The 27853-nt window shown below is 40.8% G+C and overlaps 1 protein-coding gene, 1 non-coding gene and 1 pseudogene across 3 annotated transcripts; 1 reads left to right on the top strand and 2 right to left on the bottom strand.

Annotated features, from left to right (window-relative positions):
* Nucleotides 1-977: 977 nt before the first annotated feature.
* Nucleotides 978-4158, top strand: LOC143846032 (protein CUP-SHAPED COTYLEDON 2-like). The gene is made up of 3 exons (XM_077354439.1): nt 978-1763; nt 2310-2593; nt 3404-4158. Exons 1-3 carry the CDS (start codon nt 1610-1612, stop codon nt 3929-3931), a joined length of 966 nt encoding a protein of 321 aa, XP_077210554.1. The 5' UTR covers nt 978-1609; the 3' UTR covers nt 3932-4158.
* A 1394-nt stretch (nt 4159-5552) lies between these two features.
* LOC143847515 (callose synthase 12 pseudogene) lies at nt 5553-26678 on the bottom strand (annotated as a pseudogene). Its single transcript, XR_013235067.1, has 4 exons — nt 26559-26678; nt 26288-26444; nt 19529-24911; nt 5553-5966 (listed from the first exon to the last, which is right to left on the bottom strand). The product of XR_013235067.1 is annotated as a callose synthase 12 pseudogene (transcript).
* LOC143847628 (small nucleolar RNA J33) lies at nt 21836-21915 on the bottom strand. The gene has a single exon (XR_013235155.1). It is a non-coding gene; the product is annotated as a small nucleolar RNA J33 (small nucleolar RNA).
* Nucleotides 26679-27853: the final 1175 nt, after the last annotated feature.

The following is a 27853-nucleotide window of genomic DNA, read 5'->3' on the forward strand; positions in this document are numbered from 1 at the left end:
GGGCAGAAATATGCTACAATATTTTCTCTCTATACAAAAAATAAATAAAAATGCTGGTACCCAAATTGTTTTCTTATCCTCTATAATGAATAGAATTTATACTTAATATGTACAAGATAATCTTTTGTTTTTTTCCATAGCAGCACTCAAAGAAGAAATAGATGAACGTAGAGCTTGTTATTAATCTGTTCTGGTTAAAGAACACATGAATACAAATAAAATGGGAAAAACCCAGGAGGAGAAAAGAAAAACAGAAAGAAAGAAAAAAATAGGTTTTATTTATCCTATCGAAGGAATAATAATTTATCTTCTTATAGAAAAAGATACAGGACGATGAGATGAAGTAGAGAAGTGATTTAAAGAGATTAGTCATTAAAGAAGAAAGCTGCAAATGGTAGGAAATAATCTGATATCATCTGCTAACAGAGTATGACAACAAACAAAATAAATGAACAAATAAAAATGACACAACCAAGAAAGAAGAAAAATAAAGAAAAAAAAATGGGTTACTGCTATTGGCACTACTATGATTTGATAATTGCACGAACTCATATTGTCTTTCCTTAATTTGAGCTTTTTTGGGAATTGTGATAAACTGTGACCAGCTACTTAAATACTAAAAGACAAAGTGTGTTAGTGCAATTATCAATAGATATTGGCACTAAAATGTTTAATAATTGCACAAACCGAGTTTGCCTTTTCTTATAAAATTGGCTTTTGAGAGTTATTTGGGTAATGTAATAACCTTTGACAGCTACTTAAATAACAAAAAACAATAGGATTTCGTGCAATTATAAAAAAATAGGAGTGCCAATAGTAACAACAACAAAATGGGGTGGATTTAGCTTGTCACTGTCGTATGATTATTTAATCTTGTACTGTGACTGACATATGAGATATGATACAGCTTTATCGATAAACGATCAAATCTCCTCTCTCTCCACCCCTCTTAAAACTACTTCCTGTTCCCCCTTTCATTTTCTTCACTGACAGAGAATACCTGCACACTTTCTCACGCACGCACGCATACTCAAAAGAGAAGCACAACCCAGCCATGGATATCATAAGGGTTGCAGTAAAAAACAGAGTAAAAAAACAGAGCACCCGAGTTTCCCAGCAGATCATACCTTATTATTTCACCTTCCCCTGCCACCTGATTCATCAAATCCGTATTCCCTATATAATAAATCTCCTTCTCCCCCCCCTTTGTATTTGTATCCAGTTTTCGGTTCTTGAGTTCTGTAGTCTCTTATTTTCTTACGCTTGTCCTCTTCTTATATTTGGGTTTTGATCCAAATCTTCCAATACCATCTTTAGTTCTTTTTAAACTTTTGGTTTGTTGGGTACTTCTTAGTACCCACTGACTTCTTATATTTCCATTATTTGTTCTCATTTGTGCCTTGATGGGAACTTGAATCCCATCAGTCTGCATAGAAAATCTTCTCTTTGATCCCTCCTCTTTTCATCTCTGCTTTTCTCTCTTGTATTACAAAGTGAATAAAACCATCTTCTTTGTTCTCCCACAGACCTCAGTTTCCTTCTGTTCTCTTTGTTACTTGGTCTGAAATCCTTCATACTCATTCCTCAGTGTTCTTTCATCTGGGTTTTTATGGAACCACAGCTTCCACCTGGTTTTAGATTCCATCCAACTGATGAAGAACTTATAACATATTATCTGATGAAGAAAGTAATAGACAGCAATTTCACGGGCAGAGCTATAGCCGAAGTAGACCTCAACAAATGCGAGCCATGGGAGCTTCCTGGTATGCTTTGTTAGACTTGGTTTTAAGTTTTTATAAGGTGTAAGCACGTATAGTCCAGTATTTTTTTCCAAAAGTAATGTACGTCTTGCACCATAGTAGGATCCAAATGTCCATTTGATGTGCCACAACGTAAATAAATTGTGCTAAAAAAATCCTTTCCACTAGATGATCCTGGCCCTCTGATCTATAGTGGTTACCATATAATAATATGCAGTTCCTCTAGAGATCTGAGGGCGAGAATCATCAAATGGAAATGATTTTTTTGGGCAAACTCTATTTATGTCGTGGCCATCAAATGGATGGTTTGGATCATCATATAGTGTAAGCCGTACAATACTTCTTGAAAAGACTACTGAACTATACAGGCTTACACCAAAGTGTATTTTAATCATTTATACGTGTGGCCTCTCTTGGTTTGGTATTAGAGCGCTCTAATACCATATGAAACAACCAATTACTCCAAAAGCGAGATGGCCTTATTCAATCATTTATACTTCAACAAAAATCTTTTCTTTCTGATAATCCTTTCTCAAATTCTTTTCACAGAGAAAGCAAAAATGGGAGAAAAAGAGTGGTATTTCTTTAGCCTGCGTGATCGAAAGTATCCAACTGGGCTCCGAACTAATAGGGCTACGGAGGCTGGGTACTGGAAAGCTACTGGAAAAGACAGGGAGATTTACAGTTCAAGGACTGGTTCTCTTGTGGGTATGAAGAAAACCCTTGTTTTTTATAAGGGAAGGGCTCCAAAAGGGGAAAAGAGCAACTGGGTTATGCATGAATATCGCTTAGAAGGAAAATTCTCTTATCATTACCTCTCCAGATCCTCCAGGGTAATAGAATCTTTTCACCTGCTTTTTCCACTTTATCATTTTTCAAGCTTTAACTTTTTCATGGTGGATTTCATTATACTAGAGTCTAGAGAATACAGCCTGCTATTTTAAAATAAGTAGGGGGGTGTCGTTATTGAAACAAGAGGGTGTAGAAGTCTTTCCTCCTATTAAACTAGAGTCTAGAGAATACAGCCTGCTATTTTTAACTCTTTCCTAAAAAATCTGCTAAGTTGGTTTCTTTTCTTTCATGAACGGAAGTCATTTAAATTCCAAGTTCAAAAGCATTTCTTCAGGATATTGTTTTGTCTGTTCACTCGACCGGCTGGAACGAAAATTTTCAAGAAATTAAAAGAAAAGAAGTGCTCTTCTTTCTCAGCATCTGGCCAGTTGGCATAGGTGAAGAAATGATATTTCCACCCCCTTTTCTTTATTTTGTCTCGACGACGACTTCATCTTTAACTAAAAGACGAGCGGTGGAAATGCTGGGAGAGGAGGTGGAAATATTATTCTCTGTTAGTTATTGCAATAATCCAAAAATGTTAGGCCAACTAGAAATCTAGTTTTATGTTGTTATTGGTTTCTTCAATAGGAAGTGATATTCTCCCCCACTTTTTTTCCCTGTGCCACTCACTCTAGTGTATTTAACTATTTATGAATTATGACTGCTCTTTCTACACTACAAGGGGGTGGCCCAGGGAAGAAAAGTGGGCAAAACACTAATCTAACAAGAGATGGGTAGTTTAGTCATTTTATCCAAATATAGTCAGCTACCTAATTCTGTTAGTTTACACTCCATCTCCATGCACGTAGGACGAGTGGGTCGTTTCAAGGGTCTTTCAGAAGAGCGTGGGAGGATCCAGCCTCAAGAAGTCGACCACGACTCGCGGCTGCGGTGGCGTGTATTCCGAAGCCGGATCTCCATCTTCTTCGTCTCTCCCGCCGTTGCTCGAATCTTCGCCCTACGCGGCGCCCATAACCAATCGGGAGAGTTGCTCTTACGAGACCGAGAGCACGAGGGAACAACACGTGCCCTGCTTCTCCACTATCGTGAATTTCACCCAAAACCCACTCGGGCCCGGCCCGATAATGGCAGCAGCGGATCCTATATGCCGACTCGGGAGGAACTCCGGCGTGCCGGGTTTTCCGAGCCTGAGGTCCCTTCAGGAGAATCTTCAGCTGCCATTTTTCTTCTCGGCCGTGGCTCCGATGCAAGAGAAGGATGAGATGGATGGGTGTGATTCGGCTGGGAATTGGCCGGAATCTGATCAGAGGGTGGAGAGGGGCCGGCAGCAGTTGCCGGGTGGGGCCACCGAGCTTGACTGTCTTTGGACTTACTGACCATTGAGAGAGAGAAAGAGAGAAATATAATTAACTTCTCAATCTCTCTTGCTTTCGGGTTTTGTGGGATAGGCTGAAATATTACTGTTTTGGGTTTCTACTTTTTGTGATGCCGTAAAAGACCTTATAGTTTAAATGGTGTTACAGGCTTAAAAGCTTGCCTTTAGTAAGTTGCAGATCTTGTCTTCCTATGTTGTGTAGAAAAATGCTATAAATATTAAGCTTCTTCCTAACATGCAGTTCTTGGGCCTGCTTTGTGCCCATTTATGTGATTGGATCCGAAATATTGATCCATTAATCCTCTCATTCTATCAAGAAAAGCTAAACTCTTGATGTTTGTTGTCCTTTATCTCACGCAAGGGATCAAGACATGTGGGCAAAATCTCATGATGTTCTACAAGATCAACGGTCTTGATTTCACTAACATTGCACTGAATGTAGGGAGACCATGAGTTCATAGAGTATCATTCTACATTAGACCTTGATACAAATAGAGCTGATGCACCAAAATCAACTCTCATCTGATGATTCGAAGCCCCCATTCTGTGCCCTTTAAATGAACAGATCAAAGGCTTTGAATCATCTGATAAGACTGCATGTATTTTGGTGCCAAAGGCCCATCTACAGCAAGACCCAACAAATAAATGGTTTGAATCTTTGTACATGTGGACCCCACCTGCTCATATTTTATGTGCACGGATCATATAAAAACTCCATTAAATGGCATACCTTCAAAATATAGTGAGGATCAATGGTGAAGATCAATCCTAGGATTCTACATGGTGATCAAATTTATGTGAAATCCTTGCCCCTTGTAAATATCCTTAATGTTGGAATTAGTGGTGTCAACTCTTTATAGGTTCATCAATCCTCCAGGCATGGCACCTTGTTGTTGGAGTCATAAGTGACATTCCATAACATAAATAAGTGGTACAGAGGGGCATGGCAGTGATGTGGTCCAGACCTAGTCTATTATATGAAACTATGAAAGTGTTGTGTTGGGTATATGTGGAGGGGATGTCGCTATTGCAATCACGACCCATATATTTTGGGAACAAGGGAAGGGAGAAATGTTAGATACCGCCGGTGCTAATCCCCTTGCTACATAAAAGTCTCATGTTATTATGATGCCACAGGACAGCTCCATCATTCCCTTTTGTATGCTAGCAAAATGCCAAAAATAAAGGTAAGGATTCCACAGGTACGTTTGGATTGGAACCAGCTATCACTGGTGGGCCACGGCCAAGTATACTGTAAAGTGCAGTCCAATCGATCCATGTTTTCCTTGTGAAACACTCACCCTATTATTGTTTTAGCTGTTAAATTGTAGGGTGTTGATAGGACGGCTAGGATCATCTTGGATCGCTGATCAGACATGGTAAGAACCATTCGATGACTAGTTCTAATCAAAATATGCAGACAGACTACCGAACCAATGTCTTAACAATTCTACTCAAAACTCTAGGGATCCCTAAGTTGCCAAATAGAGAAATTTTGAGCCACGGCCCACCACCGGATGAATGATCTGGTACACCTGCTAATCCCACAAAATCCACACTGTTTTGTTTTAATAGTGGCACTCCTTCCTCTAATCCCCAAAAACTATCAATAACCAAAGGAGTACAGATAACATTTCCCTTGAGTCAAGCAGGAAAAAGATTAAAAACTCAAAAACCAGCGCAGTGTACATTTTTCCAACAGTGTCATCCAGAACCTTTTCCCTTTAAACTAGCATAATTTGCATAGCATATATACAGAACAACGAAGATCAAAGGAAGCAACTAAATATTTCAGATATGCTATGATATGCTTAGCATATATGAACACAAAGACATGCTAAATTATGAGATAAGAACAATAACTACCTACAGTGTGAAACCAATCTCCGCAAGAATGGATAGGTAAATCAGTTCAAGGGAATGAGAGAAAGTGACGGATAAAGGAAAGGTGGCTGGTATATGTTACACACAAAATCCATGAAGGAATGCAAAGTTCTCTCTACCATTCTAATCCCAAACTCAAGCCGTCTAAGAACCTGCAGAAAATACAGAATAACATAATCCTTTCAGTAAAAACTGTTGTTGACACCAGATCTACAACAAAGAGTATAAATAAACATACATGCAAAGGTACATGTTTATATGATAACCATGTAAAAGAGGGTGTGATCTACAGTAATAAGGGCCGAAGTTGTTTGACAAGCAAGCAATATCTATGTAAGAAAAGAAACTACTAATATCAAACCACATTAAATCCACATAATCAATGCCATATTTAAAGATATTCCCCCCACACTAACAATCACCACAATCTTGTGTGTCAAAATTGGTAGGCAAACAATGAGCACCTATGTTGCATCAGTACCGCTACGAGTGTCAGAATCTGACACAGGTATCGAGTGACAGATTCGGCGAACCTAAAAAAGAACGCTTTGTGGCTTTGCCAAAATGGAGTAATCAATTCTCAAATTTTAACTTTTTTACATAATAATACAGTTATAACAAGTAATATATTAAAATTTTTAATAGAATAAGTGGATATCATATTTTATTTCCACTAAAGAAACTAACTATAAGGATGGGTAAAATTCAAAAATACAGTAATTGTAAAGTTGCAACAGTAGTATTCAGAAAAAAAAGAAGCAGACAAACTAGATCTAAAAGTGTCTCAATGAATACTAAAGTATTGGATCCAAGACGCATCCGACATGGGTGCTTCGCCCATTGAAAAGAATCCAGGTAGATGGCTTAGCAAATAAGAGAGTGGAGTTGGTGATAGCAACGGAAATGGGTCCAAGAGCAAGATCATCTAACTGAAACAGCACCACTTTGTTTTTTCAAAGGCAATGATTTTATTGATAACTGTAAGCATATTAAGTGGATATCATATTAATTCCACTTAAGAAATAACTATTAGGATGGGTAAAATTCAAAACATATGGTAATTGTAAAGTTGTAGTAGTAGTAGTACTTAGAAAAGAAAAAAAACAGACAAAATAGATCTAAAAGTTATTTTAAAAAAATAAAAAAAAAGTGTCTCAATGAATCCTAAAGTATTAGAATCCGAGATGTATCCGACACGGTCACTTTGCCCATTCAAAAGAATAACATGGCTTAGCAAACAAGGGAGCGGGGTTGGTGATAGCGACATAAATGGGTCCAAGAGCAAAACATAGGAACTGAAAGAATGCCATTTTTTTTTTAAAGGTAATGATTTTATTGATGACTGCAAGCATATTACATGCATGGGGACAAGGCATCCCACCTGTATAACATTTTGAAAGGTAACAATTTGATTTATCACTGTAAGCATATTACGATTTTATTGATCACTGAAACGACGCCACTTTGAAACTTCTCGGAGTGGGGTGAAAATTGAACTGTGTTAAACTAATTGAAAACCGGATAATGCATGGTGGAGATAGAAGGAAATATCGCATCTTTATACTCCTTCCCTAGCCAATTCGCCCTCTCATTTGTGGACCTTGGTTTATTTGGAAACGATGGGAATATCCTACTGCACAAGGCAAGGATCTACACGATGATAGGTGCAAATCTCCGAGGTCCATAATATTTCCTTTAAGCACATGAAATAATATTTGAAGAATCACCTTACCATTCATTATTGATGCAAAGATCCAAAGGCCACAAAGGAGCGCCCGTGCTTCCGCTCCATTTGAATCACATTCTCCGGTGGGCCCATATAATGCCTTGAACATTTTAAATCATTCAAAAAATGGAATATACCCCCCATTCCGGCTAGTCCCAGTTTCCCTCCTGAGCTTCCATCCAGGTTTAACTTTATCCACTCCCAACAAAGTTGTGGTTTTGAGCGTGGAGCCCATTCTAGTCAATTAGTCATTACCCATTGGATTAAGTTAATCTTCATCTAAGTTATTAGCTTTACTATGGGGTTATTGTGGTTGTTGAAGATTGTACTGTTCTTATCCTTCCAAATGTGACAAATCATCACAATTTAATTAAGGCTCCAAAGGATTTTTTCCGGTGGCGGTCTCTCTCCCCAATCAAGGATAGAACTTCAAATTGAGGGTCGGAACACCCACGGCCTGCCCAAACTTCCTACAAGGGACAACAACTACTTCTGTGATTGGGAGCAATGAACTGTAATATGATCAATGATCAATGGTTTCCTCCGCATTCTTGCTAAAGACGCACCTATTTGCTAGTCGGAATCACTTCTTTCCAAGTCTTTCGCAAGTGTTAATTTTACTTCCCGCTATCACCCTAGAGGTACAAACAAGCGCCACATTTTGCAAGAGATGATTTACCGCCTTCTGCATCCAAAATGCTTTGGAAGGAGTGGATGACGAGAACGCCTTCAGTGTCCCGTGTCCAAATCCTTTTATCAGTTCTTGAGATGGTACATAAATAGCATGGATTGTCCCGAATCAGTGAAGTACTTGTGTTGGATTCCAATGCTTTCGGATTCACTCCAACAATTCTAGATCTTTTTAACATAATTTTCCTAAATACTACAACAAATTTACAATTATCATCACATCTTTTCCGTTTTATCTTTCCTAACAGTAATATATATATATATAAAGAAAAATGATTGTGCGCTCGAGTGCATATAGCTTCTATGCGTTCGAGGGCACAAAACTCATGTGGGTCCACATTGTTAGGATGATCCAAAGCATTCATTTGAAAGGCTCTTACATAGATAGGGTGTGTACAAAAAATCAGCTCCATAGGATTAACCTAACCCACCCAAAAGTGGTGGACAGACACTGTTTGTCCACAAATCTGTCCATTTTGTCCTCCAGTTTTGGATGGGTTGGGATGATCCTATGGAGCTGATTTTTTGTACACACCCTATCTATGTCAGGGACTTGCAAATGAAAGGTTTGGATCACCATAAAAAATGCGGGACCCACGTCTTTGGGTCCTCAGCGCACAATCATTTTCCTCACACACACACACACACACACACACACATATATATATATATATATGAGGAATAAGATTGTGCGCTCGACCGCACCAAGCTTAGGTGCGGTCGAGGGCCCAAAACTCATGTGGGCCCACATTGTTAGGATGATCCAAAGCATTTATTTGCAAGGGCCTTACATAGATAGGGTGTGTACCAAAAATCAGCTCCATAGGATCATCCTAACCCATCCAAAAGTGGAAGGCAAAATGGACAGACACCGTTTGCCACAAATCTGCCCATTTTTGCCCTCCACTTTTGGATGGGTTAGGATGATCCAATGGAGCTGATTTTTTGAACACACCCTATCTATGATGGGGCCTTGCAAATGATGGTTTTTATCACCACAAAAAATGTGGGACCCATGTGTTTGGGCCCTCGACCGCATATAACCTTATATACGGTCGGCCGCACACTCCTTTTCCTCTCTCTCTCTCTCTCTCTATATATATATATATATATATATATATATATATATGAGGAAAGTATTTCTAGTTCGGCCGACTAGAGATCATTCTCTAGTCCGCCACCCAAAAACACATGGGTCCCACATATTTTGGTGATGCAAAGCATTCATTTGATGGGCCCTGACATAGAGACGGTGTCCACAAGAAATTAGCTTCATAGGATCATCCCAACCCTATGATTTGTGGAGCTTAAAATGGACGGCTATAAACCGCCACAAATCTGTCCATTTTTTAACTCCACAAATCGAAGGGTTAAGAAGATCCTATGAAGCTGAATTTTTGTGGACATCCTATCTATGATGAGGCCTATCAAATGAATGCTTTAGATCACCACAAAATATGTGGGACCCATGTGTTTTTGGGTGGCGGACTAGAGAATGATCTCTAGTCGGCCGGACTAGAAACACTTTCCTCTATATATATATATATATATATATATATATATATATAGAGAGAGAGAGAGAGAGAGAGAGAGAGAGAGAGAGAGAGAAAACGGTTCCTACACATATGTGTAGAGAGTTCTCTACACACTAGCTTAAAATACAGTGGGGGCCCACATTGTTTGGGTGATCCAAGCCATCCATTTTAAAGGCCCTCACATAGATAGGGTGTCTACAAAAAATCAGATCCATAGGATCATCCCAACCCTACGATTTGTGGAGGTAAAATGGACGTCTTTAAACCTTTACAAATTAGTCCATTTTTTGCCTCCACAGTTCGAATGGTTAGGATGATCCTATGGATCTGATTTTTTGTTGACACCCTATCTATGTGAGGGTCTTAAAAATGAATGGTTTGGATCACCCAAATAATGTGGCCTCCACTGTATTTTAAGCTAGTGTGTAGATAACTTATCTACACATATGAGTAGGAACCGTTTTCTCATATATATATATATATGAGGAATATATATATATATATATATATATATATATGAGGAATATGTTCGTGCGCTTGAGCGTTGGAACCAAATGGTGCGCTTGAGTGCACCATTCACATGGGTCCCACAATTTCTGTGAGGATCCAAACCATTCATTTGCAAGGCCCTATCATAGATAGGGTGTGTACCAAAAATCAGCTCCATTGAATCATCCTAACCCCTCCAAAAGTGGAGGGCAAAAATGGGCAGATTTGTGGTCTGTCCATTTTGACCTCCACAAATGGATGGGTTAGGATGATCCTATGGAGCTGATTTTTTGTACACACCCTATCTATGTAAGGCCCTTTCTAGTGAATGCTTTGGATCATCCTAACAATGTGGGCCTCATTGGTTTGAGAGCTCAAGCTCACCATAAGGTTCCAACGCTCAAGCTCACAATCCTTTTCCTCTCTCTCTCTCTCTCTCTCTCTCTCTCTCTCTCTATATATATATATATATATATATATATATATATATATTTACTTAACCTACCAAAATGCTCAATATATAACCAAATTAGTCGAATCAGACACACAATAGCAGTGTCGGATTCAGACAGTCGTACATACTCTAGCCCCTCTATGGTTCGCTAATAAATGTAGGCACAAAAATGCATTGCACAAAGATGACTCTCCTAACCATAAGCCTTCCAAAAACGAATTCCCTACCTCCTCCCCATCCTAAATCTAACCCTTAACTCATACAATGGACGCAACAAAGAAATTGACTTCCATGCACTTGAACTTTTTCCTATTTGTGGTTTCCTACACTCCCAATCCCCACACCTCTTCCCTGATTTCCTCCCTCCCTCTTCCCAGCTCCCCCATTATTTTGTGCCATAAGGCATTTTATATTCACCAAACCTCCAAAGTTATTTCCCTAAAAGTGCTTTGTTACTCAACCTGAGGTTACCAATTCCACGACCATCTTGTTTTTTTTTTTTAATTTTCACATACTTTTCTACTTCATGAGATGTTTGACTTTTTGTTTGATTCCCTACCCCTTGACATAGGAAATCACGTTGGAACTCCCGATTCTTGTCGCCGCCCTTAAGGGGATCTTGAAAAGTGATATGAACTAGAACAAAAAATTTGCCAATCTCACTTAAACCGAGACAAGTAATTAGTGACCGTAGAGGTCGATTGCCTCATGTTCAACAACTGGCTCAACAATTGTTGCTTATAGAAGGTGGGGAGCTACTTCGCCTTTAATCTAGTCTTCATCTCATCCCACGAGACAATGGGTGGCTCTTCTCAACTCTCTAGGTTCCTCTGAAACTCTGCCAATATCACTAGGCAGATCCTACTAAATTCATTTTGCAAAATCGCACACGATGGCAGTCAAACATTTTAAACCACTCAAAGTAGTCTTCGATGTCAGCTAAACAATCGAGGAAGGCATTTGGATCCAAACTCCCATCAAAACTAGGAACGTCAACCTTGACCTTATTAGTGATATCTGTGGGTTCAGCATAGTATCGATTTGAAACATGTCTCTCATCATAGGGCTTTCTATCTATAGATTAAGCCATTACCAAGGAGCTAATTCGTTCAGAACTCAATTGACTGCTTCTATAGATAAGGCGGAGCGTCCTTGGCTCAGCATTATAGCACATAGGGCTTCGACGCTACTACAACGCTTCGCTAACTCAAAGCGCCTCGCTATGAGAATGACGCTTCGCTAACACGTTGCGTTGTCAGCTTTGCTACCGACGCTTCGTTCTGAAAGTGCTCTGCACTGACGCTTCATCTTAAATGCTTCGCTACCGAGGCTCACCATAAAGTCCACTCCGCACCGACGCTTCGCTAATGCTCAGCTAAGTCTTGAACCTTCACGTTGACCGTTCGCTGGGTTGATATGGGAAACGCCTACCTGGATACCTAGCTTGAGGAGGTGACAGCTTTCGATGAGGTGTGATATCTCTGAGGAATCCTACATCACTATAGGAAAATTCATAAATGGGTTGAGGTACAAGATTAAGAAAGAAGTTACCCTCCATTACCCCGAGACCATACACGAGGCCTATCATAAGGCTTTTGAAATTGAAAGATAACATAGGTTCCCCAACCCCAAAGGTAGGACTTCCAAATGAGAGACCCAACCGGCTAGATCCGGGTCATCACAGAGAGTTGGTAGAGTTAACCAGTCAGGGCCAGTTGCCTCGAGAAGCAACAACAGTGTTGCCAGAGGTAGCAACAACCCGGGCCCCGACAATTAGCACTAGTCAGGATAGAAGACCTGTTCCGCCAAGATCAATCGGGCCCTGAGTATTTTAACTTCCATAAAAAAGGTCACATTGCATCCCGTTGTCCGCAGCGTACCCTTACCATAGATGAGGAGCACGGTGGCCCCTCATAGGATCAAGATGGTGAGCAAGACATCAAGCCATTTGACCTCATAGATTCGAGCGAGGACGATGTTGACAATGCACATGATGACCCGTGTGTGAGTGAGTCCACTCCCACGAAGAAAGAGGCTTGGCAACACACTAGCATTTCCATGCTTATCTTGAATGCAGTGACAAGTCGTGTAAGATCGTAGTTGACGAAGGGAGTTCAATGACTGTTGTCTTCCGAGCGGGTGTTCCTAGAATGAAACTCAAACTCGAACCTCACCGGCAGCCGTATGAGGTTGGCGGGTTGATAAAACATCCCTACCAGTCTCACAGAGGTGTCTTGTCCCCATTCAAATGGGCAATTACTCAAATAGAATATGGTGTGATGTCATACACATGGATGTTGCCCATATCTTACTTGGCCGCGGTGGATTTATGACATGGACGCAGTTCATTATGGGTGAGAAAATACATACGTCTTTAAACATGGTGGTAAAACAATTAGGCTGAAACCGACACGACCTACGGATACAGATAAGGGTTCCAAGCCTAGTTCATCTTCAAAGCCAACCAAACAAAAAGAGTCTCTGAATCACAAAGAATTTGAACGAGCCAATAAAGAGACAGGGCATATGTTAGCGTCACTGGATCAAGGAGCTCTTCAACTCTCATCAGAGCAGACAATTGACCTCCTACCTCCTACCGGAGGTCACTCAGTTATTACAAGAATTTCATGATGTGATTCCTAATGAGCTCCTAGCTGAGTTGCCACCCATGAGGGATATTCAGCATGCATTGACTTGATCCTAGGTTCACAGTTGCCCAATCTCCCGCACTACCGTCAGAACCTTCTTGAGTGAGTAGAGTTACACCGACCGGTCGAAGAATTATCAGAGCGAGGTGTGACCCGAAACAGCCTTAGCCCTTGTGTTGTACCCGTGCCGCTAACACCTAAGAAAGATGGGTCATGGAGAATGTGAGTTGACAGTCGCACCATAAATTATATTACAATAAAGTACCCTAGCTGTAATGATTATTATGGTATGTTTAAATTGTTCTAGGAATGTGTATAGCTGTCCATATTGAATTAGAAACCATATTAATGCTCCAAAGTCTCCATAATTGACTTGTGAACCCTAGGTTTGCATCAATAATACTCTTGATTCCAAATATGTTGTGAGCTATGTTGCATTAGTACGGGTACGAGTGTCGGAATCCAACACAAGTATCGAGTGTCAAATTCAGCAAACCTCAAAAAGACTGATCCGCTAATTCGCCAAAATATTTTAATCAATTCTCAAATTTTAATTTTTTCATAATAATATGGTTATAACAAATAATATATTGAAAATTTTAATAGGTTACATAGATAAAATATTTTAATTCCATTTGAGAAACTTATTAAACTCAAAACACATGGTAATTGAAAAGTGAAAATGATATTGTTTAGAAAAACAGATAAAAGAGATCTAGAAGTGTCTCAGTGAATCCAAAAGTATTAGAATATGATGTGTCAGACACGAATACTTCGTCCATTTTGAAGAATCCATTCTCGGAAAAGTTGGAAAAAATGGCTCCATCACTCGTCCTCTTTCTATTTTTTAGTGTAAGTCATGTGAACTTGAGAAACACCATCGTTCCATTTTTCATCCATGTGTTGAGAAAATGAGTCATCTACCTTTGTCATTAGTTCACTCATATATCTAGGGTCAATGTTTTTTAATAGTCATGTGAACTTGAGAAACACCATCGTTCTATTTTTCATCCATGTGTTAGAAAGGGAGTCATGTACCTTTCTCATTAGTTCACTCACATATCTGGGGTCCATGTTGTTTGTTGAGTTTTTTTTGGTTTTTAGTAATTTGTTGGATTTTTAGATGATTTTTTTCTTCCAAATGATGGGTTTATTTGTCAAAAGATCGTAATGTGTTTGTACCTATATTCAAATTGTTCATAGAGAAATAGAGGTACAATTTCAAATGATATTTGTATCTTGTGTTCAGATAATGCTTTAGAGTACACACAAAGGGAAATTTCAATATTTTGTTCTGAAAATGGCATAACATGCCAAACATCTTGCATTCATACTCGACAATAAAAAAAATCAGCCAAAGAAAATACCGACATTTACTATTTATCGTCTTTCTCAACGTGTTTTTTTTTTTAAAGGCCATACCTTTCATTAATAGAGAAACAGTGGACCGAGATGGTCAATACAATAATAAAGGAAAACAACAAAATAAGTACATGTAGATGATACAAAGGTAAAGGAAACATAAAGCATCGATTCAAGGAGGTAAATCATTGTATAACTTGAGTACCTCCTTGGAGACCCCACCCCTGGCAAGCCTTACTCAACATGTTTTTAGTTGTGTGTTTTGTTCATAACGTTGGTAATCTTCCCGATAAATTATGTCCTCATTCTACTAAATGTATCCTTCTTGAGTACTCTTGCACTCAAAAGGAAAACCTGTGTTTTGATCCAGTAAGATGAAAACAAGTGGTCAGTGTTGATATTACCTTCTCTGAGGTCACTCCATATTTCTCCGACAATGGTTCTACCTTAGATCCAAATATATTGATGCCTACAAATGATATCTCTTATATTCCATCTATTCCAATTTCTCTACTTGCAAATGATGCAGAAACTGCAGCTGTCAAACCTCTACAGATGTATAGGGACATCCCAAACAAGTATTACAGACAGAACATCAGCCTTGTATTGAATCGTCAACTTCGCCTGCGGATCCTAGGGATTTAGATGTAACTCTTGTTGTTCAATAAGGTAACAACCAAACATCCCATCAGCCAATATGTTTGTTTCAATTATTTGTCTTCTACCCTTACCATTCAAAAATAAAAATAAAAATTATTTGTCTCCTACCCATTGCCACATTGCTTTGTCTCTACCTACTGTCCATTCCTCATAAGTTTCCAAAACCTCAGCCAATATGTTTGTTTTAATTATTTGTTTCTTACCCTTACCATTCAAAAAACAAATATCTGTCTCCTACCCATTGCCACACTGCTTTGTCTCTATCTACAGTCTCCATTCCTCATAAGTTTCTAGAAGCTCTCTTACATCCTGGTTGGGAAAAAATGCTATGGAAGAAGAGATGAATATTGACACAGGACGACCAATTGGAACTAGTCTATTTCTAGAAGCTCTCCATTCTTCAACTCATTTTCTGCAATTTACTCACTATACCAGACTCCCCTTCAGAAATCCAGGATTACATTGGCCAAAAGTAATATTTACCAAGGATTGCTTATTTACCAAATGATAGTATTATCTACCTATGCAATCTTGTATGACCTAGGATGTGGCTGTGCAATGAGTTGAAGCCTATTGATGATAAGCTGGCAGTACATATCTCTGCAGGGTTCAAGGCCAAGGCACACCGGATCAGGTGAGATCATTCCCCTTATTGGTTGATGCCCTATACACCCATTTGCAGCCCTATTTCATTGACTAGAGCTTTCCCCGCTCGTATCTTAGACCTTTCAATCCCTAGTTTTGTTTATCTCTACATCATTTAACATTTTGGACAAATTAGCACATTATTGTTTCTTCCTATTTTAGATTTACCTCTATTTCTTTCCTTTGCTCATTGTACTTTCTTTTGGTTTTGACCTCCTAGGTCGCCATTCTTAATGAAATCAATTTGGTATTGAAAACAAACTGTGTCTGCAAGTTACACTTGGCTGGATTAAACCCAAGATAATTTGGTATCAGACCTAGGTTTGCATCAATGCTCGAGTTGCTTAAGTGTCAAAAACTCAAAAGTCAAAACACATGGGCCATTTTTATAATGAAACCCAAGATAATTTGATGCTCAATTTGATAATGGCACCCATTCTTCGACAAAAAGTTCCGCCACCTTCATCTTCATGCCAAACGAGTATGACCATCCTGGAACTCGATCCGATAGCATATTTAGATCTCCACTGGTTAGTTTTTAGCGCTTTTTGATTCCTATGAACGTGTTGTGCTCTTGTACTACTTGTCACCTAACTACTCTACATGAGGGAAAGGATGTGATTGTAGGTGGGTACTTGCTATTAAATATCATCCTGATGGAAGTATTGAGCGATTCAAAGCTAGGTTGGACGTTAAAGGATATACCCAAACATATGGAGTTGATTACTTTGAGATCTTTTCTCAAGTTGCAAGATTAATTTTTGTCCATGTAATCAATCACCTTTGTTGTCGCTCATTGTAGCTGGTCGTTATTTCAACTTGATGTGAAATGCTTTTCTATATAGAGATCTTCATGAAGAAGTGTCAAGCAACCTCCTGAATTTGTTGCTCAAGGGGAGTCCGGTATGGTGAGTACATTGCAGAAAAGGATTTATGGGTTGAAGTAATCTCCGAGATCATGGTTTGATAAATACAGTCGTGTAATTAAACTCGGATTCCATCGAAATCAAGCCAATCATTTCGTGTTTCTTCAGCAGAGTGTCGGGCATTCATTGTATTAGTTGTATATGTTGCTGACATCATCATTTTTGGTAGTGGTGTAGTTGGGATTGAAGACGTGAAGAGGAAACTTAAACAACATTCTCAAACCAATGATTTGGGACAAGTGTGTTGTTTTCTAGGTATAGAGGTAGCAGGATGAAAAAATGGCATAAGTTCATCCCAATGAAAATATGTGATAAGATTTTTTTTTGAATGAAAGAAAGAGACAAGGGTGCAACATGAGGACTTCCCAGGGGTCACCCAAAATATGTGATAAATTCGGTGAATCTATCTAAAATACGGGTTAGATTTACCGACGGAAGCAAGAATGTTAGGGGTCTAAACTTACAAATACACCTATGGATCCACATATGAAATTCACCTGATGATGGCGGTAAATTTGTTGATGCAACAAGGTACAAAAGTCTAGTTGGAAAGCTAATTTATTTTACCGTTAGTTGTTCTGACATCCCATTGGACGCAGTAGGTTTGAGTCAGTTCATGCATTCTTCTACTCAAATGCAATGGGTGGTAGTGTGTAGAATGATTCGATATCTCAAGAATGGTCCAAGAAAAGGCTTTGTATACAAGAAAGGAGATTATAGGTATTCTGATGCTGGGCTGGATCAGTTTCCGGTAGGAGGTCTACTATGGTTTATTGTGTGTTTGTTGGTGGCGGTCTTACATCTTGGAGAAGAAAGAAAAAAGATGGTGTTGCTCGCTATAGCGCAGAACCTGCCGAATATAGAACAATGGCTCACACACTGTGTGAGCTAATGTAGGTAAAAACTCTTTGACGTTTGGTGGGCACTCCTGTCTGAGCGGGGTGGTTGCCTCTACTCCTTAAGGGGTTGGCTTCCCGTGACATGCTAACCCCCCAGGCCCAGCAGGCTGTGGGCCAGAACCTTGGTGGTGTGGCTTACAAAATAGGCGTCGACCCCTATGCGGGATCCAATTTTTGGAAGATTTAAGGAAAGACAGTGATTTCAGGCGTCGAAAGCCACTTCTCACTCTTCTCCCGAATCTGATTGTGGAGCTGAAGACTCTGTTTTCGCATTCAGACGAAGACAACAGATAGGGGATCCTCGGCAGAGTTAGTTGTGAAAGAGTTTCGAGTTGTCGTCAATAGACATATGGTGATGTTTTGTGACAACCAGGTTGCAAACTATATTCCAAGCAATCCGGTGTTTCATGAGAGAATAAAGCATATTGAGGTGGATTCTCATTTAGTTTGAGATGCTGTCATGAGTAAGTTCTCTACTCAATTTTGTGAAGTCACAAGATCAATAGGTGACTTGTTTACTAAGGCTCTTGCTCATAATTGCTTCCCTATGTTTTCCAAGCTAGGCATGAGTGATATGTACGCTCCACCTTGAGATGGAGTGTTAAAGAATGATAAAATTAAATAATAATGGCGCATTCAAGTAGTTGGTATGGTATGGTGTGGTTAAGTTATTGTAATTTACAACTTTTTTTAATTAATGTATAACTGATCAACCACCCTAAGTCAATCAAATTCTTTTCCCCAAAAACCGGGTTTCTCTCATTCCCTCTCTTCTCTCTTCTCCATTTGCCTCTCTATTTCATCATGTCACAACACTCAATAGGGTCACTATATATATTTTTTTGAATGGCAACATTTATTTAGAGAGGGGCAAGCCTAAAAATGGATAGATGATATATACAAGCCAAACAAAAAAGAAATAGGAAACTAAAAGCAATACAAGGAGGCATAATCAAGGAGGTAGAAAATCAAAGTACTCCAATCCCGTCCTGGTAGTGCTCAACGGGCCAAATGCGTTTGGCCACCTCACTATCCGCCGACTGCCACAAGTGCTGGAAGGAAACAGAGTGGCCATCGATCTGCTCCTGCACTTCTTCCATTGCATCTGTGTGTCTCCAAAAGTAAGAGGCTTCCTCACACATCTACCTAATTACATTGAGTGAGTCGCCCACAGCAATAAGGCGGTTTAAGTCACAATACTCAATAGGGTCACTATGCCCATGTAACAAAGAGCAGAAAATAACAAGCAAGGCATAAAGGCTTCATCAGCATTTTTAAATAAATGTTCACTTGCATGATATTCTTGCAATTTAAGCCCCCCAATTTATGGTACTTTGAAAGTGCATATTGATAAACTATATTATGAAACATTATGAAGCAAGCAGTATAAGCAAATCATGTTAGATCCTATGTCAGAAGGGTTCAAAATACTGCAGAAACCACTTCACAATTTCTACAAACTCCACCAAAGGCCAGATTACTTGTATGAGAAAGAAAAATCTCACAATAGGAGGACAATAAACATCAATGAAATGGCTTCATTCACATGAAAAGCCACCATTGCTACCACTGATACTAAGCAGTGCAATTGGACCTCAACAAAGAGAACAAAATTATATGCAAGAATTCACAACAAAGGTCATCAATCAAGATATCAAAAGACTACTGATGAAGAATTACCTCCGATCATAAATCGACACGAGATTTTTTGCCCGTCACAATACGAGATATTTGTAGGCCCCGACTGAACGCTTCATTGAAGAGGATCCTCGTCTGCATTGACTGAAATCCAGGCAACCATGATAGCAGCGCCACAGGAGCCATAACAATCACTCCAAACAATATATCGTATAGACGCGCCACAGAAACCACAATATCCCAAACCACTGTAGCTTGGATGAAGGGCCGGATTACCTGGGCAATAGATATCAAGCCCCAACCAGTAGGGATGAATGCCATCAGGCTTGTAAGCAGATCAATGAATTTAAAGCCTGTGAATTTCAGCAAGACAATGATCACTAGTGTCATAAGGAAGATGACAAAGGACTGAATTGCACGATAGTACATGTGATTCTTTGCGGCATACGTCTGACGAGCATATGCAATTATCATAAAAATCCCAAGGGCCACAACCACATAGATCCAAGATAGCAGGTAAACAGTAATACTGGTGCTCCCATTTGCAATGCCAAGCTGGTATACAATCCCATACTGGAAAAAGAAGAAGCGAAGATCTAGAATTATCTCCAGTAACTTCCCCCAAAGACCAGTCATTCTCAGATGATCTTGTTCCTCATACCACCAGGTCTCCCAACTCTGATCTGATTTTGTGAACACCCCGCCACTATACCAGATCCAGTTCATAAAATCGTCAAAGTCATACACTGTTTTCAACCAATCAAAACCAGAAGGGTTGAATACAAAGGGTGCCAAGATCCACGACACTACTAGAAACCAACTTGAGATCGTCATGACTATGTAGACAATGGTGGCCTTAGCAACGACACTGTATGAAGCATAAACCGTCAATATCACACCAAGCTCGATGGCTTTCACAAAATGACTACGGGCATAGAGCCTATAGTTCTCAGAAAAGCTTTTGTGCTGCACAACAAAACCACGCCCAGTGGCTCTATACTTTGCACCACCATGAAGAATTGTCCGCCCAAAGAAATGAGTACGGGTTCCCATAGAGAAAGTATAGAAAACAGATGCGAGCTGTAGTTGCATTGTCAAGAAATCCCAAACCGCAGGAAGAAATCCATGCTCAAGAGAATTTTCCACAATCATGGGAAGGGCAGTGAACAGACCGAGCTGGATGATGAACTGCTGATTGAGGACAACACCAAGTGCTGCATTGTTGGTGGAGTTGGCTGTTCCCATGATGGCATCCTCGATTCCACTGAGAGCCATATAAAGGCGACCCCAGACAAATGCATAGACAGTCAAGACCACCATCATAGTGTTGAAAAAGAACCCCACGGTTGTGTAGTAAACTGACAGCATACGGAAGAAATCCAACCTATGTCCCAACCGATAGATGTCCCGGCTCAAGACCTGCTCCCCATTACCACTAGCAACCTTGGCCTCAAACATGGATATCTGATTCAACCCAACATCCCGCCCCTTACCAACCTGGATATACTCGTGATGTGTCACATTGCCACCACGCAAAGTGCAATTGAAGCCAGCAAAGATGTCCTCGCTGATGTTGATCACCCTAGAGGCCTTGCTAATGCCGCCACGGCTCAAAAACCACAACCGGTCGAACACATCTGGGTGACCATAATGCATCCGCACCTTTAGAGGGTTTGCTAGAACCCGCTGCCCAAGGGTGACAAAGCTCGTCTCTTGCGCAGACATGAACCAAGCAAGCGAAGAGACGGAACCTGTGAAGATATGTTCACGCACTCCCAAAATTGTTGGCTTTCGGATACCATAGTACCTTGGGAATTCCTCCAACAGATTACGCATTTTGAGGGCCTCTTCAAAATAGTTGTCCTGATTCATGTCAATAGTCTGGACTGCATCACCCCTCGTGAAGATAAGGGCGTGATTTTGGTTCTCCGGTTTGCCTTCCCCGAGCTTCAAGGGCCCCGGCAACTTGATCCTGTAGATCTCCACCTCCCTTTGCAACTGCTGATCGTACTTCACAAGAACAGAGTAGTAGCCCACATCTCCATCATCCCTCCCCGTGGGGACCTCATCAACATAGGCAACACGCAGTGCTTCATTGTTTTTCATAAGATACAAAATCTCTTCAGCATGTGGATCCTTTTTAGCTTTTTGAGATCCATAGATCTGACAAGCAACTACGTAACTGTATTTCATCATAGCAGTCCCATATTCATGGCCCTTGAATAACAAACTGACCCCACTGCTATCTCTGCTCAGACTCGGTGAAGAAAGAGAGTTGACTGAGTCCAAACGGTCAATGCTGCCACCTCGCCTCATCGAACCAACAGAAGCAAGTTCCTTTGATCCCTCCCGAATATCCATCTCTGATGCAGAATCGAGAAAGGTCAGCATCTTAAGAGCCTTATAGTAATACATCATCCCCCTTACTGTGCGAGACAGTGTCTGGCCTCTATGTGATGCCCAAAGACGGAGATCCCTCAGCCTAGTAGACCAGAGCTCTTCCTCATTAACCATTCCGTTTCTGCGCATGCGCTCAACAAAATTCCTCCATTCATCGTCATAAATCTTCTGCAAATAAAACAGGATAGAAATCCCATCTTCATTCTCAGTTCGCAGTTGTTCCTTGCTGTACAAAACTTCTTCATTGTAGTACGGAGTCAAAACGCTAAAAGCCAACATCTTTTCAACTTGTGGAGCATGAGGGATGTTCATGAACAAAGAGTTACTGAAAAAAGCAAGACGCCGTCTCGCCTCAATATTCATTGGAACATTGTGCATTGAATCCCTCGAGGTGAGAATTGTCCGCAAACGCCTAACCTGCCTATAGAAGGCCATGTTCTCAACATTAGGCAACTCAACAGCATTCTCAAACAGCAGCCCGGTCATGTTTGTCCTCTGAGTCACCAACCCGCCCTCTCTCAGCTGCTCGATGCTCCTCTTCTTCTTCGGGAAATCTCGAATGGAAATGTCATAAAGTGTCTGTAGTGTGTTCACCACCTTATTCAAATCTTTCATTTCCATGGTCAGAAGCTCGACAAGGGATATCAGCTTCGAGTGGACGTTTGGCAGCACTGCCATCTTGTACGTCTGTGTAAAGCTGTCCCGCTGAAGTGATTCATCAATCTCGCCAAAGATGTTTGTGACAATGGAATGCTCTTCAGTATCGTCTTTAATAATTGTCAGCAATAAGTGTTTGACACTATCGTAAGCTTCGACAACAGCACAACGCCTGTATTCGTTCTTACATATCTTTCGCCAAAGAACCTTGTCTGAGGCATCCAATTCCTTCGCCTGGCTGAGTGCAAGTAACAGCTCGTTGCAAAGAAGCAGACATGGCCATCGAATGACCCTGATATTCCAAGAATTAGGTGGCAATTCCATAAGTTCCACCTCATGGTCGCTCACGATATCTTCTTCCCTAAAAGTGGTTATTATCTCGTTCCATATCAAAGCAAACCTGTTTGTTTCCACCTGACTTGATTCAATCTTCTTATAAGGCTTTCCAAGCCCATATCGCAGCTTCAACCGACGAATGGCATCACTGAATTTGTTCCTAATTGTCCCTCTTGGCCCTAGTAGTTGCTCTTCTGGCATCAGATTGAACTGAATTGCGTTTGCGAAGAACTGGAACCTCAGCCTCAATTGATCAATGTTCCGTATCTCACCCAGATGCGAAAACAGCCCGACCAACGCCCCACTGACAGAAGAGAAGATCGAGTACCAGATCTGCAAATCCATGAGATATATCAGAACCACTGGTAACCACAACAGCCCAACAGCAAACCTGTTTGTGTCAGCAAAGAACTCGTGCCATTTATAGTTAGAAATATGGATCTTCAATATAGCCTTCGTCGGGCTGATCATGGGCTTGATCTGAAGGAAGTAACTGAATGAGAATTTCGCAGCCAGGACCATGACCCAGAACAGCGTGTACTTTATGTTGTCCACAATCCCTTCCCTAAGACCACGACCAACGAATGTTCGAGTCTGAAACCACCACATCAATGCATACAAGATTTTCCAATTTGTCTTCTCGAGGAAATTCCGGACCCACGGAAGAACAAAGAGAATCAATGCCAGTAGCTCGGGCGCGATGAAAACTCCCGCCGCCTCAAGAAAAGTCACCACCCTCCTATTGGCCTCTGCTGACCACCTGCTATGCAGATTCCTCTCAGACCAAATCCGCGCATAGAGGACACCAAAAACAATGGCCCATCCAGTAGCAACAATGCTCTTCAAAACCATCCTCACTCCGAGCCACGGAGTCTCTCTCGAGACCAGGCTGTACTGTGTGCCGGCATCGAGTAAGGACTGAACGAATCGGAGACCAGCCCACGTGATGAAAGTGGTTAGAACCCGAACCTGAACATCCCTGCTCTCCAATGCTTGCCATGGGTATGTTGTTCCTTGCCACCCGACAATAATGGCAGCCTGTAGGAAGAGAATGTGCATGATCCAGAGGCGATCAAAGCTCCGATAAATGTTCCAGAAAGATCTCTGCTCCACAAACCCTGTCTTCCCAACCGTTTTTCGATTGGAAGCAACATTATGATTGGGATTAATAAAGAAGTTGCTCGAGAGATCGATCGGCCACTTGAGCCTATCGAAGCAGCGCCGGCTCCAAAAGTACTCATTGATATCATCATAGTTTCGCCAGGCAGAATGTGGGGCAGTGCCATTTCTACTGCTATCAATCTCGGCCTTTAGGGTTTCATAAATTGGGGTGACGACGCGGAGCAAGAAAGCATTCTCCCCATTGACAGAAGGGACTATGGGCCGGCCCGTGTTCTCATCAATGTAGCCTTCCAAGATCAGATGAAGCTCCATGGCCATATGGTGAAATATGTAACAGATGCATTCTGGGATGAATCTGAGATTGGCAGCCTCACCCCAGATGAGGAGATAAAGGGAGGTATACAAGAGTTCGCGCCGGGGATCGGGACTCCGGTCAGAGATCCCGACGTTGGATTTCCGGCCGAGGTATTTGCACCAGGAGGTGTAATTGCTGAGTACTTTTCGCCGGAGATTACGGACCACGCCGTGATCGAGGGTGTCGATGTTTTCAGCAGGAGGGATTCGCATTTGGGCGTTGGCGAGGAGGAGGACAAGGTGCTCTCTCTGGTTGCGGACATTGTCGTGTTGGAAGCCAAAGAATGTGCCGAGCCAATCGAGGAGATCCATGTCATCGCGCCATGGGACATATGGGGGTTTGCGGAGGTCGCCGGTGGTGCGGAGGCCGGCGGCGGCGGCACGGACCTCCGGGAAGCGGAGGGAGGGGTGGTCAGCGAGAAGGTTGTGGATGGGGATTATGTTGTAGGGTTCCTCCTCGGCGGTGTGACGGTTTGAGCCATGGGCATAAGGTTGGCGCTGCCCTAGGCTCATGGCATGAGATTTAAGGACTTTTTTTCTATTCTTCTACTGGTACCTGCGGAAAGGGAGAGATAAGCGAGGTGAGGGAGACTGAGAATCTATTGAAACAGAGAACGGGGGGAGAGGAGGAAGAGAAAAGGGCGCCTTTTAAGCGTTAGGTTTTTTTTTCTCTCTCTATCTTTTCTGGGTTGATTTGTTAACAGAGGAGGAAGAAAAGGGTATATTCGTCTTAGTATGTTTGTTTGTGCTGAGGCTAAGGTTGTTGGTGGAAGATGGAAGACAAATTGGAATGTCAGGATTATGGAAAGTGACAGGATGCGGCACGTTACTACATTTACGTGACCAGAAATACCCCTGCTGGGAATTGCCATTTTGATGAGAAGGCTGATTAAGGCTGATCGGGAGAAAAGAAACTTTAGAGTTACGAGGATAGAACTTTCCATGTAAAAAATATTCATTAAAAATAAAACTCGAGGGTCCAGTAGCTGGGAAAAAATCATTTTCCATGCATTTAATCAGGCACTTAAAAAGGAGCAAATGAATACAAGCAGAGGGAAATATTCTCACCCATTTGTCCACTGATCCAGACCATTTATTTATAGATGGGTCATGCATCAAAACCCACTTCCATGAGACCATTCTAACCCTCCGATCTGTGATTAACGGCCACAAATCAGAGGTTAAGGGCTAAGAGATAAACAGTTTGGAACATTAGACGAATGGCACCCACTGTGTCCACTTGTTCGATGATCCAAACCATTTATCAAATAAGCCCTGCATCAAAATCCACTCCCACCGGACAATTCTAACCCTCCGATTGGTGACCATGAATACAGGTGTTTCTTTGTTTTCTCACCGTCTATTCAATGGGAGTGGATTCAAAGAAGCCTTAAATTGGAGGGATAGAATCATCCAATGGGAGTGGATTTTGAAGGAGATTAATGGTTTAGATCATTGAATACGTAGGCCCCACTTGTAGACAAATATAGCCATGCGTCATGTTATAAATAACGTCTCAACTTCCGGGTTATTTTACCATATTGACCCTAAAGGGAAGAAAACGACGGAATTGCCCCCGGAGAGGAACGGGAATCTCTATCTTTATGGCAACATCAGATTTGATTCGACAGAGAAAGAAAGATTGAGATGGAAAGTTACCATAATGTCTCTATTTCAGGGGAAAATTGACTGCTACAGGGGACCAACTTGATACTCAAACACTCATCGTTCTCAACATTAAAAAACACTGGCAAAACCCTAACGTAATGACGAAAATACCCTTGAATTTAAAGGAAAACAGGGAGAAAAAAAAAAGGAGCGTTTCTAGCACTTTTCGGTTCTACATTTTCAAAATACGCCAAAAGATGTTCTGATCTATTAAAAATAAAAAGTGAAACACTGAAATCTACACAAAAAGAGGATGAAATTCACCTGAAATTACGAGCAGGAACTCCAGAAATGTTAAACGGCATTAAATCTCAGAATCTCGACCATAAAGGTTGAGAAAACCCTAACCCTAACCCTCTGCTTCCATTAACTTTCAAAGTCACCAAATTGAGAAGAACCATAGCGATCCAGATCTATATACCTGCAAAAAAAAAAAAAAAAGAAGGGAAAAGATGCCGAAAAAATGAGAACAAAAATGAAAAGAAATGTAGAAATCGAAGAAGAAGAAGAAGAACAGAGGTGTCGAAACCCTAACCCTAACCCTAAGCTTCTAACGTGCTTGGAGAAGGAAGCACTGGAACCGGAATAAGATCTGATAACCCTAGATAAGAATCTCTGCCATATTTTGCCTACCTGGAAAAGACCGAAGTATTTTAGGCTTTTAGCTTTGGATTGATAGATGCTTTGTCTATTTATTATAGGGAGATGATAAATTCGCACCCTGTAGGATAATTCGCACCACTTATAAAGTGAATTGTGGGCAGACTTTTAACGCTTTTTATGTTACGGCGGTGGAGACAAGGAGGGATTGGTGGGACCCAGTTCATTGTGCACCTATGGATCAGATCTCAGCATGCTTCTATAACGTGGGCCCCTCTAAATCTAAACCGTCTTCCATTGCACGATGACAGTTATAATTAGAGTGGTGGGCCCAAGTGCAGATGTGGAGGAATTTTTAGACTTTTGCCCGTGGAATATTGGATCATTGCTCTTCTTTATTGTAAAGGAAAATGCTAAAAGAAAGTCACTTGGTGTAGGTGCTCATGACACTTATTGGACCCCACATCTCCCTTTATTTACGTGATCATATCTCTTGACCAACGGCAGCCACGTGTCCTCCCAAATGCAGTTGATAACACTTTGATCGAAAGATCTCACGCCATTGATCTTGAAGCCTCATTGGGGGCCGTTTGGATACATGGATTATATAATTAAGGATTTACTATCCTAGATTTTAAGAGCTAAAACCTGTATTTAATAAAATCCAGGTTCTAGCCTACCAAAACCTGGTTTTAGCTTATAAAATTCAGATTATAGGTAGTAAATATTGAGATATCGATGTAAAATCCACGATTTTACAATCCCGGATTTATAAAATCTTAGGCCTGTTCGTTTTAGATTTTGACTAGAGTCCAAAACCGATTATTGAACTCGCAATTGGCTGTCAAAATCTAAAACAAACCGAGCCTTAACAGTTGATTTTTAATCTTTTATTATCTTATGCATGGGATGTTCATTCCAGATTGCCAATACCGAAGCCATTCTCACCGTGCCTTCTCTTATTCTTGCCAAGCCGAGAATGGGAAAGATAAAAATTGAGAAGATCCAATTCTGCAAGAACACCCATTTCCTATTTCTTTATTCTTGCCAAGCCTAGAATGGGAAAGATAAAAATTGAGAAGAAGAACACTCATTTCCTATTTCTTTAGATCCCCACAAGAAACAAAGCAGGAGAATTGTGTTTTTAGACAGAATCCACGCAAATTTTATTAGGGTGGTTGTCATTCTCCTGTTTCAGCTCATTTCATTCTCTTATATTGCCCAAAATGG

This window comes from Tasmannia lanceolata, unplaced genomic scaffold, assembly GCF_043159265.1.
Source record: "Tasmannia lanceolata isolate RefF3 unplaced genomic scaffold, GAP_Taslan_0.1 ptg000015l, whole genome shotgun sequence".
Lineage (NCBI taxonomy): Eukaryota > Viridiplantae > Streptophyta > Magnoliopsida > Canellales > Winteraceae > Tasmannia > Tasmannia lanceolata.

Excerpts from the sequence above, each read along its gene's own strand:
- LOC143846032 (XM_077354439.1), top strand. The coding sequence starts at position 1,610 with ATGGAACCACAGCTTCCACCTGGTTTTAGATTCCATCCAACTGATGAA. Across the intron at positions 1,764-2,309 it reads CGAGCCATGGGAGCTTCCTG|AGAAAGCAAAAATGGGAGAA; the intron begins GTATGCTTTGTT and ends TTCTTTTCACAG. Across the intron at positions 2,594-3,403 it reads ACCTCTCCAGATCCTCCAGG|GACGAGTGGGTCGTTTCAAG; the intron begins GTAATAGAATCT and ends CCATGCACGTAG.